At 51.9% G+C, this 14,688-nt stretch overlaps 1 protein-coding gene across 1 annotated transcript; it reads right to left on the bottom strand.

Moving 5' to 3' along the window:
- Positions 1-7,436: 7,436 nt before the first annotated feature.
- Positions 7,437-11,155, bottom strand: SMIM10L2B (small integral membrane protein 10 like 2B). The gene is made up of 3 exons (XM_074323647.1): positions 10,267-11,155; positions 9,279-9,405; positions 7,437-8,663 (listed from the first exon to the last, which is right to left on the bottom strand). The coding sequence occupies exon 1, from the start codon at positions 10,897-10,899 to the stop codon at positions 10,663-10,665; it is 237 nt and encodes a 78-aa protein (XP_074179748.1). The 5' UTR covers positions 10,900-11,155; the 3' UTR covers positions 7,437-8,663; positions 9,279-9,405; positions 10,267-10,662.
- Between the last annotated feature and the right edge of the window lie 3,533 nt (positions 11,156-14,688).

Consider the following 14,688-nt stretch of genomic DNA (forward strand, 5'->3'; position numbering starts at 1 on the left):
TTCTCTCCCTGCCGTGGTGCTGCCTGTCCATTCTGGTCCTCTTCCTGGGAGGAGGTGGGGAAAGCCTGCCGGCCGTTCTGGGAATGTGGGATGATATGGGGTTGGGTCAAGAGGGAGTAGGCATTTATCTGGGGCAGTATCGATGTGCCCAGAAGCCCAGGAGGATCTGTGTCCAAGGAGAAGCCTCCAAGGTCAGAACCAAGAGCCAAGCTCAAGGGCAGTGTGGACAAGCCTGCAGGGGTGGGGGTGGGGTGGGAAGAGGGGAGGGGCAGGCAGTGCAACAAAAGCACCCTTGCGCTTTGCCTAAAGAGCATTGTCTCTGCTATTTCCCACTAGGCAGGCACTGGGAAACGGGCAGAACAGTCCTAGATGACCCGATCATTCACTAGAGATCTCAGCTCTCTCTCTGACCCAACCTAATAGGGAAAGAACTGAGGCCTGGGATTGTTCCAGAACTAAGGGGATGGTGGTGGTCTACCTTTGTGAGCTTCTATCACAGGGCTGGGGCAAGGGCTGTGAGGCCAGGAGAGGTGTTCATCTGCGGAAGGGGCCCACGGCTGAAACCGAAATGTACGTGAGAATATCCATTTAAAGCAGAAAGTCCTGACCCACAGCCAAAAGTCACCATCAGGGCAGATTTAGGAGAGTTTCGTGTCTATTCGAACTGGCTGCATAAAAGGTGGGTGTCTGGCAGTGGTGCTGAGACAAATCCAGATGCAGAGATGAGCGCTTGCTTGCCCCTGGTCTCCACCTCAATACTGGATCAAAGTTGAGTCATAATTCTCTGCTTTCTGTACATCCTATTGATCTCGGTGAAGGCAGTACCTTCAAAGAATGGAAACATGGCTGGAAGCTTCTAGTTCGTGCTGCCGTTCTCATCTCGGAGCTGGAGAGCATTGCTGTCTACTCTGCTCTTGGCTTGACAGTAGGAAGTACTACCTTGCACTCTTGTCTAGAGTCGATATTAGAAAGCTGCCCTCTTCTCTGCTCCCGAATATTCAGTTGCTTGGCCTGCTGCCATCGAGGGTTTTGGGTCACACGTTATGTGACGGATGTTCCTCTCCTGTCTTGTTATCTTTGCCCCTCCCTTTTGCTCTCAGTCCCTGTGGTGTCCAGGGGCCTCCTGATCTCTGCTCTTTACAGGAGCTGTGTGGGTCCTGCCGGGGCCTCTGAAGGCTCATCACACCTGAGTGAAAATTCTGCTGTCCTCTGCGTATGAGCCTGCGGTGGGATTGGGGGCCTGGGGAGTCATTGTGTCTCCCTTCAGCAGCTACCCATCCGCCTCCGCACTGAGGAGAGGCCCACGAGCACCACTGTCACACAGAGATCTGGTAGCTCTGGGAGACATCCCTCTGCCCCCCTGAGCTGATTTGTGCTCCTCCACGAGGCTGGCCCCACCTCTCCCAGGTCATGATTTGTCTGCTCACCTGGGCTTCCCAAAGGGGTTACAGTAGAAATTATTTTCTGCTCTTCAGTCCTCTGGTTGCTGGGATGGCCTCCTCCTTCCTTTGGCTAACGCCTAATTCGCTAAACCAAATAGATGGGCCAGTTACTAAAGAACTGCTGAGGGTGCAATGCTTCTCTTCTCAACCCCCCTCCCCTACTCTTTGGGGAGCTCTCCCCAGTCCAGGGCACTTGGCTCTCCGCAGAGATACCAGGTGCTTGCTTACACTGTTGAGATTGGCCTGCTTTTCTGGCGAGGGAGCATGCGGGGCAGTTGGGGACACGGAGTGCCTCCTGCTCCTGGAGTGTAGGCCTGGTCAAGTGACCTCACGTGGGTCTTTTGGCAGCAGTGTTTCTGATGTTGGGGTGGACGCATGCTGCTTTCCCAGGGGATATAACCGAGTGTGAACAGAGTCTGAGAGGCTGTAACGCACCTTCCCCTACACACGTCATAAGTGTGTCTTTCCTTGGGAGTTTCTCCAGACAGGATCATGTCATCTGATCCTGTCTGTTTTAGTTCTTCCTTTCGAATCAGGATGGTTTCATTTTGGTGGGTGGCGGGCTCATTCCACTGGCTAAACCTCCAGTGCGATGTTGAATAGAAAGGCAAAAGTGGAAATCCTGCATTGTTCCCAGTATTAGGGAAAACATTTACTCTTTCACCACTAAGTATTTTGCACACTGTGAGTTTTTTGTAGACGCCGTTTATCATGTTGAGGAAATCCCCTTCTATTCCTTATGTGTTGAAATCTTTTTTGATCATGAATGGTTGTTGGATTTGGTCAAGTCTGTTGTTTCCATCTACATTATTGCAATGCGCACGTTTTCCCTCCTTGTACTATTAATGTGGTGCATAACCATTGATTTTCAGATGTTCAACCAACTTTGCATTCCTGGGATAAACCCCAGCTTGTCATGGTCTGTACCTCGAGGGTGACTGTACCGGGACTCACCTGCTCTTCCTACTTCCCATTCACAGAGGATGTTGTCCATGGGGCAGAATAAAAGAGAATCCTGGTATTGGAGGTGTGGAGCCGCCAGTCTTTTCTAGGGCTGCAGCCCTGCTCAAAAAGCTATACCTTCCACACCAGGCCAGCATCCTCCCAGGGACCTCACACAGGAACCCCTGTATCCCCTGAAGCACACACAGGGCTGTCTCCAGCCCACTTCCCTACGGCCACCATATTTGTGCCTTCACTGATGATGGGAGGAGCCAAGACAGTCCCGCCCACCGCCTCGTGGTGGCCTCTGGAACCCATTCACTGCACCCCATTGGCTGGACCATGGCGGGAGTGGTCTCTGCACAACATGCACCAAGGAGCACGGAGCTTGCAGCCAGGATTGCAGCGCAGGCATCGGGGTTCACAGAGGCTGAGGGACAGAAGCAGGAGGCGTGGGCCTTGAGAGGCCGCTGTGACTGAAGGGCATCAGCGAAGCAGTGGCTGCAAGAGAGGCAGGCCTCGTCCTTGTCTCCTGGGGGGAGTTCCCAGGCCATGGAGATAGCAGGATCACGCTCAGGCTTCTGACCTGGGCTGTGGCCTTCTTCTGGTGGAGGGAGGACTCCGAGGATGAGAGTGTTTGGGGCGGGGGCGGGGGAGGGTGCCATGAGGGGAGGAGAGTGGGTGACTGGCCACCAGGTACCCTCTCAGTCCCCTCGTCCCTCATGCACGACCCTCCCTAGAGTGTTTCCCCAACCCCTGCCTGGAGCAATGGAGGCAGCTCAATCTTTGTGTTTGGGGGAGGGTCCCCAAGTGTTTGAGTCCCTGAGAGCTGGACCTGCATCCGCCCAAGCCCCACACTCTCCAGTCCACACAAAGCGGTGAGGGTGGCGGCAGAGAAGGACCGTGGGGCCACTTCCCTCCTAGGCATTTCCCTAGCACTCCTGTAGCAGATTCCTTTCCGTATTTCCAGTCGTGTGGGTCTCCCTGATGAGAGTGTGCCTTTGGTTTCGTCTCACAAATATCCTTGTGTTCTCCAGCCAAGCAGACTGTCTTATATCTGTTGCCCCTAGCAGGGCATGGGCTACGTTTATTCTTTGTTTCCACTGGGATGATCATATGGATATTTCTCTTTGTATTAGTTTTCTATTGCATTTAACAAATCATCTCAAATTTACCACACGAATTCATCACCTTACAATTCTGTATGCCAGAAGTTTGGTATGGGTCTTCCCAGAGAATAATCATGGTATTGGCAGGCCACATTCCTTTCTGGAGGTTATAGGGGATACGCCCTTTCCTGGTCATTGGGGCTAGTGGCAGAATTCAGTTCTTTGTGGTTGTAGGACCCAGGTCCCATTGTCTTGCTCTCTGTAGACTGAGGGCCATTCCCAGTTACTGGGGGTCATCACATTTCTTGGCTACTGGCTCCTTCCTCCATCTTCAACGTCAACAGCGGTGGGCTGAGTCTTTCTCACATGGCATTTCTCTAGCCCACTCTTCTGCCTCTCTCTTCCACTTTTACGAAAAGGGTAAAGGGGGTCAAATATGTGGCCATGGAAGGAAATTGACTTGGGTGATGAATTATAGAATTCTACACTTGAAGCATATAGAATTTTATGAACCAATATCACCTCAATTAATTTAATTAAAAAAAAAAAGAATTTGTGGGCATTCATATAAATGTCGCCTCTAGAATGACAGGGGCTATATTTAATTTGCTCATGTTTGGATCCTCATAAACTTCCCAGAATCTGGCACTGAGTGAATGACTCAGCTGACACTTTGAAGGCCTAATTTTGTTGGTGGGAATCTGCTAAAATGTGAGATTTGCTGGGTTGAGGGGAGGGGTAGATTGCATCCCTGCTGTGAATCGCATTAATTCTAATTAAGTCTAGTACTCCTCTGTGCCAAGCCCGGGTCTCAGGGCCTTAAGGGCATTCCTGGCATTTAATCCTCAAAAAACTCCCATGAGAGAAGTCATAGTATTTATTGTCAAGTCCATTTTACAGCCGGGTCGGGGAGACACAACCAGGGTCTCACTTAGACCATAAGTCATCAGTCATATCCTGACGGCTGTGCTCCCCTCCCTGAGGCACTTCGTCCCAGGGGAGTAAATTCACAGTGTGCTCAGGGTGGCAGTTTTGAAGAGACTCCTGTTTGGTCAGCATTCTTCTCCCAGCAAGGACCCGGTCTTCCTAGTACCAGAGTCTCCCTGTAGCTTCTCTGCAAGTAGAGATTGAACCCCTGCGTAGGTGGCTGAGTCTTAGCAAAGTTTGCCACAGGAGGCTGCTGCTTAGCCCTTTTCTCTACCCCTTCCTTCCCAGAGGGCAGGGCACCAAGGGTAGGAGGGTGGGCTACGAGCCTGCCCAAAAGGGGTGTGAAGGTGGCCTGGTGGAAGCCAGGGCCTGTGAGAGGCGTGAGTTAGCATACAATACAGAGACTGCCCAGCAGGTCAGAGTATATACAGGAAGACTGTGCAAATAAGCAAATATGCTGAAGATCCTGGGAGGTCGGGTTCTCCATGCCAGAGCGCCATAAACATGGAAAGGTGGAAAGAGGGCAATCTGGAGTGATCTCTGTGCTCTTGGACTGGTACTGAAGACACTGGTGTAATCTCACAGTTTTCAATAGATATGGAAATAAGATCTTGGCTTTTAAACACTATATTCTCCAATAAGAAGGACCAGGAATCCTCGGAGAAATGGCTGAAAAATGGCATTTTTCATTTCCGACAAAACAAATCAAAGAACCACACATTAAACATGCCAAAGAGGGGTTGTTTATACTGATAAAACCTATTTATTAGGAAGATATACAGTCAAACCTTTATGCATCTATCAACAGCAGTGAACATGGAGGGCAAGGAGAGACGGAATAAAGAGGCAGACCACTCCGATTGGTGGGCTGGAAGGTTTAATAAGCAAGGGAACTTACATACAAGGCTTCCTTGGATGGCTGCAAGAATCTTAGAGTTTATGCAGAGGCCTGACCTGGGTTCAGTCACTATACCCTCCAGATGGTCTCAAGGCTTCGTCCTTGAACCAGCTCTGCTTATGGGAATGGTGGACAGAACGTACATGGCAAGGACAGAGATAGGGGTAAGGAGCCCCTGATTGCCCGGGTCCAGCTCAAAGATCATATCCAACTGGCAGTCACATCCTCTCAATGACCTCCTCTAACAGACGGCTGTGGGGATTACAATGAGATGGTGGCAGCAAACCATCCAGCTCAGTGCTTCAAGCTCTATAGGCTCTCTTTACACGTCAGTTCCCTTCGCTTGGTTTTGAGGCAGGCAGCTAACAATAGGAATTGGGTCTCCTACACGTCAGACACACACAACCTGCGGAGAGCGACCGCGCAGACTTCCTCTCCCCACCCAAACCTTTCCCTATCTACCATAACCATCAACCATTATGAGGAAGCTAAAGGATACAAAATACCTGACTGGATTAGACTGGTCACTCACGCCTGTGCAGTAAGGGTTTCAGCGACCTTCATTCCACCTCAGCCTCATTATACTTTCATTATGATATCATACATATGCCCGGAAGTTCATTAACATCATTATAACAGACTGAATTATGGGAACAAACGTGCACAGTCTGAAAAGATGAGGTAATAGTCTCCTGTCAATCATAAGTGCCAATCGAGAGGCCCCACATCTAGAGAGGAGTAGCCCATTCTAGAAAAGAAGGAAATAAAACTGCTAAGTCCTCGCCAGTTGGGGCCCTAGAGTCACTCTTTTGTTCTCGCCTGCTTCTATCCCTTCAGTGTGTACTTTCGCTTCTAATAAACTGTTCTTTCACCACTGCCTTTTTGTGCTCAATTCTTTGTTCGGGTTACCAAAGACCTGGACACCGCACCGAGGGAGTCCATGCTCCGATAGCAGTCTCCGCTTCTCAGAGTGACAAGGATGCTCCAGATGTGACCTGAGGACAAATGTTGAATAGACATCATCACCTTGAATGCTCACAACTACGCTAAAGGCTCCTTACTGGAAGTGCATGAGTGTATGTGGCTGGCCTGACCACGCAGTAGTCGGTGAAGGACATGGGCTGCCCTCCTCCCTAGCTGGGAAGGGTGGTCCTCCCTCGTCAGCGTGCCTTGGGGCTCTGGTCTGACCCTCTTCCATCTTGGTTGTGCCAGATTGCATGATCCCTGGAGTGGGTGTGACACAATCAGGGACTGAACAGGACCATCTGGAGGGAAAGCTCAGGGCACTGGCAGGGCCTGGGGTCCATTCCTTCCTGTGGTGGCAGATATTGGAAGGGTCCCTCTTGTCAGGGTGTTCTGACCCTTGGGGAGCTCTCGGCGACAGGTCAGGAGTGCACCCAGGTCCCTTACCCCAGGCTGTGCTCCTCCGTGAGACCACAACCCTGCGTCCTCGGGCCACCTCCCTCCGGGGGCCTGTGGGCCTGCCTTCCTCTATCCTGGCTGCTGCACTCCTCCCCAGATCTCCCTCACTCAGCCCTCTGCCCGACCACCACCCTCACCTCTGCAGCAGCCTCAGTCCCTGGCTTCCCTGGGGAGATGCTGGGAGTGAAGCCACGATGGGACAGTTGGGGTCTAAGGTGGGGGGAAGGAGAGCTTCCATCCAGGTGGTTTACCCTCTCCAACTCTACACCCATCTGGTCAGCAGGGAGATGATGGGGACCTTGCCACCTGTTGCTACAGAGGGGCCTCCAGCTGACACAAAATGATCTGCACACAGTCTATTTCACCTCACTTCCCCCAGCCCACCCTCGGGGTACAACTGAATTAAGTGCTTTCCAACACCATGCTCTAAAATGAAGACAAGACAGGCATGAGGTTATTCAAAGATTGTGAGTGGACAATTGCCACCTCGTGGGCCAGGCTCATGCTGCTGCCTTCTCCTCATGGGGGCAGTGGTCCAGGTCAAGGCAGGTCTCAAGCATCTCCTGAACAGGTCCTACCCACTGAAAGCCCTCTGAGGGTGCTCCTCTCCCCCAGCCCCTGGCCATCAGAGGGGTGATCTCACCACTGGCCCGTGTCTCCTCCAAGGCTATTGCACCACACCAGAAACAGGAGGCCTCCAGTTTTATTTGACTTTATTGAACTCAAGGACTTTTTCGTTTTTAACTTAGAGAGACAACAAAATTTGATAACACCAGAAACAAGAACATCTTTCTGACCAGAGTGTGCTGACCAGTAGTTAACACACGCAGAAAAGTGAAAGTCAACTTATTTGAGTTGGTGTCTCTGATTTTGTAGAAGTTCTGCTGCCTGGAAAACAGACTGCAAATAAATAAAGTGCATTGAGAGCCCATCCAGTGGCCAGGGCCCAGTGGGGGGTGAGGGGAGGTGGGAAAGCAGAAGCAGCTCACTAGTCAAGGCCAGAACGGTACAAAAAGCAGTGGTAGGAACAGAGGCTGAGGACCAGTCCCTGGCCCGTCCCCCAGCCATTCCCTTGGAGCAGACACAGCCACAGCCAGCTCCACCCAGAGCCACTTCCAGTGCCCCTCTGTATGGGGTGGAGCTTCTCTGCCGGGAGCAGGTCTGTGAGGCCAAGGGCCCCTGAGGCTTACACACATTTCTGCCTGTGGGACAGGGACAATCAGTGAGGAGCCTCCCTCCAGCCCACCTCAGGCCTCCCTCCTCCCTGCCTGGCCCAGGAAGAGGCTGGAGCTGGGGATCCAGTCCCCCAGAGGGTGTATCAGCCCCGAGGAGCGCCCTCATCCTCCTCCCCTTTCATGCAGCCTGTGCTGCTCTCCTTGCTCCGAGGCTGTCCCCAGAGATTTCTGGACGGAGCTGGCATGCTGGCAGGCTCCCAGAAGTAGTCCAGGGTGGACAGGGTTGGAGTGGAGGTGGGACCACCAGGACTGGGGGCGCCCGGGAGACTTGGCACAAGGAAGGAAGCCATCAGGCCCTGTCTGTGGGCCACCGCAGGGAGCACGTGGTGGCCTCGGTCCAGTCTCAGTTCCCAGGGTGAGGCAGGTGATCTTCACCTTGGACCTGGGCTCCAGCTGGGCAGCTGAGGAGCGCTGATGGTGTGAGACTGGGCCACTCTGTGCCTCGTGCTGACCAGACTACTGCGGTTTTCAGTCCCAGGAACTCTGAGTACTTGGGCCAGGAGCAACCAGTGTCAGAGCAGACGGTGGTGAGGGCCAGGGTCTCCCCTGGCTCCCGTCTGGGCTGCTCCTGGCCATCCTGGTATGCTGGTTGGTATGCCGGTCAGCGGCACACTCTGGGCCTCGAGGACCAATCCAAGCCCATCTACAGGACAGTCTCCCATGTGATCGTGGGCATGGGGGCCGGAGCCTGGGGGCAGAGAGATGGGGTCATACATAGTTCCCAGTCCCATCCCACCCCAGGTTTATCGCTTCACCCTCCTGCTTACATCATGTCCCCAGGAGCCACCCCCCACCACCCAAACTGAGAAGCTTGCACCCAATTGCTGAGGAGCACTTAGTCAAGCCTGGGGTAGGGTGGGGTGGGGAGATCTGGCTCTGTGGGTGAGGACCTCAGCTCCCAGGCGGTTCTGGGGCTCATCTCTCCGCACCCATCTCAGCTCAGCCTGTCTTCCTGGTCTTCCCTGTGACTTCCCATACCACTCAAAGGTAAGCTAGTTCCTCACATTCCCTACCCTGAGAGCCTTCTCACCTGAGAGCCTTGCGCTCCCTTCCCCCATCTCACTGTGCTGTCTTGGAGAAGACTGGGGGGACAGGTAGGTGAGTGCAGGCCTTAGGGGTAGATTTAGCTCCACTACTCCTTATCTGTGTGACAGGGGCAAATCTGTCTCCACCTGCGAGCCCCAGTTTCCCATCAGTAAGTGGGGAGAATAGAAGTCCCTCATGGTGTTGCTAGGAGATCTCAGTGCCCACGTGACATGGTCCCATCCTTCCTCATGCCAGAACCGGATGACTGGGTCTCTACCTGGAAGGCTCTTCATCTCCTCCTTGGTCAGGTCCCTCACTCAGCTGCTCACAGGCAGCTAGCTGGGCAGATTTGGCTCCCGATGAGGCTAGAGAAGGGGTGAGTCGCCACCTACAAACACCAGGTCCTGAAAGAAAGAGAGAAATGGAGACTTAAGAGTTGCCTCTCTACTGAAAGAGATCCCCAGTTCCCCAATGTTGCCTCCTCTACAAGCCCCTTCTTCATCTGGTCTCCCTACCCCAGCCTGAGAGCTGTCCTCTGCTCAAGGAAATCCCTATTTTCCCAGATCCTTTGGGTCCACAGGGTCTGCTGGAGGCCCTCTGTGCTGGAAGATGGCATTCTCTGGCCCTGGGAGGACCGGGGGAGGGGAAGCATGGCTGAGATGGCATAAGAGCAAGACTGTGCGGGAGGGCTAGGGAGGAAGGTGTCTTTCCCACTCTTCCCTGTCTCCAAAAGCAGAGATTGGGAGGATGCCCTCAGGGAGGCAGGCACAGGCAGAGCAGCCCCTGACCCAGAAGCAGGTGCAGGGTGCTGCAGAGAGCCCCGGGCCTGAGAGCTGAGAAGGGGCAGACCTGGGGTTTGGCCAAGAACACAACCATCCTTCCTGACTGCCTACCCAGGCGGTGGTGAAGGGTGGCAGCATTTTATCTCCCTAGGGCCCTCCCAGGGCCACCCCAGCCCATTCTCCTCCATTTCTTCAGGCTCAGGTGACGGCACAAGGGCCTCTGGAAAACGGGGGAAGGGGGGGGGCGGAGAGGGGACTGGGTTGTGGGAGGGAGGGATGCCTGGGTCTCCGTCAGAATGGGCTGAACCTCTGAGATGCTCAATGCAGAAGCCACCGCCGCCCCTTACCCCCATCTTGGGCTCCGCAGCTCTCCGGGATGGTTTCCTCAGGTCCCTTTCATATTTCTCCCGAACCCCCAAGGGGTCTGGACGTCTATATGTCGGCAACCGCCTCCCTCCAGGCTACCACCGCCGGGCCGCATACCTTTTCAGTCAGGGCCAGTCAAAGCAAGTCCCGGCAGCACAATTTCTTCTTTCTTGTTTCCTCTTCGGCCCATATGAGGCAACAGGTCAGCCGCACTCAGATAATTTTCTCGAGCCCGAGGGAAAGGGCCCGTTTTGTGAGTTTCTGTGCAATCCGGCGCCGGCCGCGAAGCGTGTGGGCGGGTCACGGCTGGGTCCGGGGCTCGCTGGCCTCGGGGCTCGCTGGCCGGCGCCCTCCCACGAAGGTCTAGGGTCCGGGGCCCAGGCCGTCCTGCCTCTTACCCCGGCCGTGTCTGGGTGACCCGGGCGGCCCCGCCGTCCTCCATGCCGGCGGCCCTGCTCGTCGCGGGCGTGTGGCCGCGGGACCCTCCGGACCGGCCGCGGTGGCCACCGGCGCTCACTCGATCCGCACCTGCAGGCGGACGTTGAGCATCACGGAGGCCACGACGTAGAAGTAGGGGAAGTTCATGCGCAGCCGCCAGGCCAGGTCGAAGAAGGTGAGCAGCGTGCGCGTGAGCCCCTTGCAGAAGGTGCCGTAAGAAGTGCGGGCCGCGGCCGAGCGCGACAGCCTCACTGCCAGGCCCGACAGGGCCGCCGCCGCCGCTGCCGCCGACAAAGCCGCCGACGCCGCCATGGGCCGGGCTGACGCAGGCCCTGTTGACCCGCAGGAGCGAGATCAAGCGGACAGGTGGACGCGAGGCCTGGTGTGACCCGCCGGCGGGGGCGCCGTCCTGCCCCGCCCAGCCCTCAGTCTCCTCCCTGACTCGGCTCAGGCCGCTACCACTGCAGCAGCCACTGCGCCTCCTCCGCTGCCCAACAGCTCCGCCCCCTCAGGGGTTTCCCGAGCGCCAGCAGCCGACGTCTGCGCCTGTACCATAGCCACGCCCCTTGGTCTGAGCCACCGTGCTGCCACCGCAGGCATAGCCCTGCCGTCAACACTACTCAGTTGGCAAGCCCAGGCTCCCAAGAACAGAGCAGGAGTGTCTGAGACCATTGGAAGGCGGTGCTCCTCAGGGATTGTTTTTGTGGAAAGCTGTAGAGCAGAGTGGAGGTCCAAAAGTGTGGACCAGTATATTGATTCTGTACAGAAGGCCCACCCAGAACGCTCTGCCCACTCACACCATCCCCCACTTTCTCCCCTGAAAATCCTGCCAGCCAACCCACTGTACCTTTCTTTAATTCGTATGTCTCTTGTACCAATGCACTATGGAGTTCAATCAAACCCATATGCACATTTTTGTTCCTTTCTGGTATATTTGCTGGTCATGTGTATTTCTTTATTCCTGAATTGCCCGTTGCCCTTACCTTTCACCGCATGGTGGTTTCTAAGCATTCCTCTTAGTCTATCTTTGCCCTGGATACTCGAAAGATCTTCTCAGGTTTTCATTTGCCCTTGTTCATGCCCTTTTTCTTGTTGGTGGGGTTAAAAGCCCTTTCGTAGTTTCATCTAATCCTTATTCTAAACCAAATCCAGTCCAAACTGTTTTCAAGACTATTGAAATGCTCACATTTCCTTAGTCATGACTTCCAAAAATCTGTCTGCAAGAAGTAGATTCACGACGACCTCACGCCAGTTTTCAAGAGGAAGGCTGACTGTCAGGCGGGAGACCCTGCTCGCTGCGCTGTTTGTCGTGCAGGGCGTCATGTGGAGTCTCAGCTCCCGCTCCCCACATAACGCAGGATATGGTGAGGCCAAAAAGGAACACCCACGGAGCCATAGGTAGGGGAGTCATACCACTATATTCTCTCTGGCGGCACTATACTCTCACTGGAGGCTCGATCCACACTGTCCGCAAACCGCCATCCATGCTTGCCAGCCCAGCCGCCATCTTCTTGCTAGCCCCCATTCTTCTCTCCTCCTGCTAGCGTAGCCACAGCAGTTATATTAGTGGCCAATGGCTCACTGGTTACAGCTGACGGTCAACTAGCCACAGCTGATGGCCATGCAATCACAGTTGATGGCCATTTACTACCTGAGCCAGCACCTGTCTATGTGAGGCCGAGAGCCTGGAAACTACTTTCTGGGGCTCTGCCCCCACACTGACCTAAGTATTAAGATCCTCTCAAAATGCCTGTTCACTGCCACATGTGAACATCCCTATGGCATCCATGCAACGCTTTAAGGAACTCAGCAGATTCATATACACTGATTGAGCAATTGTCATACCTACTAGTACACAGTCAAGGAAAAAAAGCGAGTTTCAGAGACACTAGATTATTGTGTGGCATCACAATTTTATCAACAACAATCATACATGGGTATGAATGCATAAAAAATACTAGGACCGATACATCAAGTTACTCAACATTGTTTACCTCTGGTTAAGGCAGTAGGAATGACAACTTAACACTTTAAACTCCATATGCGTGCATATCCACATGTATATAAATATTACTCGTGTAATACAATGAAAACAATTATTATTTGAAAAAGCGGTCACAGAAATATAGACTTAAGCCACATAGAAACTCCTTTATTCCAAACTGGATCCAGCCTCATTCATTTGCAGCCTCCAAACATTTCTGAAACCTCTCCTTGGCCTCATCACATTTATTTTTTTTTTTAAAGATTTTTTTTTATTGGGGAAGGGGAACAGGACTTTATTGGGGAACAGTGTGTACTTCCAGGACTTTTTTTTTTTCCAAGTCAAGTTGTCCTTTCAATCTTAGTTGTGGAGGGTGCCGTTCAGCTTCAAGTTGTTGTCTTTTCAGTCTTAGTTGTGGAGGGCGCAGCTCAGCTCCAGGTCCAGTTGCCATTTTCTAGTTGCAGGGGGCACAGCCCACCATCCCTTGCGGGAGTTGAACCGGCAACCTTGTGGTTGAGAGGACGCATTCCAACCAACTGAGCCATCCGGGAGCTCAGCGGCAGCTCAGCTCAAGGTGCCGTGTTCAATTTTAGTTGCAGGGGGCACTGCCCACCATCTCTTGCAGGACTCCAGGAATCGAACTGGCAACCTTGTGATTGAGAGCCCACTGGCCCATGTGGGAATCGAACCGGCAGCCTTCGGAGTTAGGAGCATGGAGCTCTAACCACCTGAGCCACCGGGCCGGCCCCTCATCTCATTTATTTTTAACATTTTATTTTGAAATAATTGTAGTATAATACCAAAACCAGGAAACTGACATTGGTACATTACTGTTAACTAGACCACAGGGCTAATTCAGCATTCACCATTGTTCTAACCTGCTTTAATTTTTGTGTGTGTGTGTGTGTGTGTGTGTGTGTGTGTGTGTGTGTGTTTGTGTGTGTACATGTATAGCTCTAGCAATTTTTTTCCCATGTCAACATTCGTGTAACCACCACCACAATGAAGATTCAAAAATATTCCATCACCACAAAAGAACTACTTTGGGCTACCTCTTTGTTCTCACTTAGCCACCCTGTAAATATTTTGTTAGAGTTATACCTATTTCATTTTCTTTGGAGTGGCTGTACATAGTACTGTGTGTTTAATTTTGGTTTTCACATGTTTGTTGTTAGTAGACAGATCTACAATTGATTTTTTAATTAAAGTTTTTATTTTGAGATAATTGTAGGTTTAGGTGTGGTTGTAAGAAAAAATACAGAGAGACCCAGTGTATTTTTACCCAGTTTCCCATAGTGGTAGCATCTTTCAAAATTACAGTACAATATCAAAATCAGGATATTGATATAATCCATCTATCTTGTTCAGATTTCCTCAATTTATTTGTTCTTGTGTATGTGTATGTGTGTATGTGTGTGTGTATTTAGCTCTACCTAATTTTATCACATGCATAGGTTCATGCATCCACCACCACATTCAAGATATAGACTAGTTCCATCACCGTAAGGATCCCTCACGTTGCCCTTTTTTGACCACATCCATTTCCATCAGGTTCTCCTTTAACACCTGGCAACCACTAATCATCTGTTGTCTATTTCTATAATTTTCTCTTTTCAAGAATATTACAGACATGGAATAATACAGTCTGTAGCCTTTTTCCACTCAGCATCATTTTCTGGAGAGTCATCCAAGTGGTTGGGAATGTGAAGTATTAGTAGTTCATTTCTTTTTATTGCTGAGTAGTATTCCTTGGCGTGGTTGTATCATAGTTTGTGTAACATTCATCCATGAAGGATATCAGGGTTGTTTCAAGTTTTTGGCTATTAGGAATAAAGCTGCTGTGAATATTGATTTATAGGTTACTGTGTGAACAAAAATTTCCATTTATCTAGGATAAATGCTTAAGAGTGCAATTGCTGGGTTGTATGGTAAGTGCATGTTTCGCTTTTTAAGACTCTGCCAAACCATTTTCCAAAGTGGCTGTAACATTTTACATTCCCATCAGCAATTTTTGAATATATCCAGTTTCTCTGCATCCTCATCAGCATTTGGTGTTATCACTGTTTTTTTATTTTTTTATTTTAGCCATTCTGACAAGTATGTAGTGATATATCATT

This window comes from Rhinolophus sinicus, chromosome X (genome assembly GCF_036562045.2).
Source record: "Rhinolophus sinicus isolate RSC01 chromosome X, ASM3656204v1, whole genome shotgun sequence".
Classification (NCBI taxonomy): Eukaryota; Metazoa; Chordata; class Mammalia; order Chiroptera; family Rhinolophidae; genus Rhinolophus; species Rhinolophus sinicus.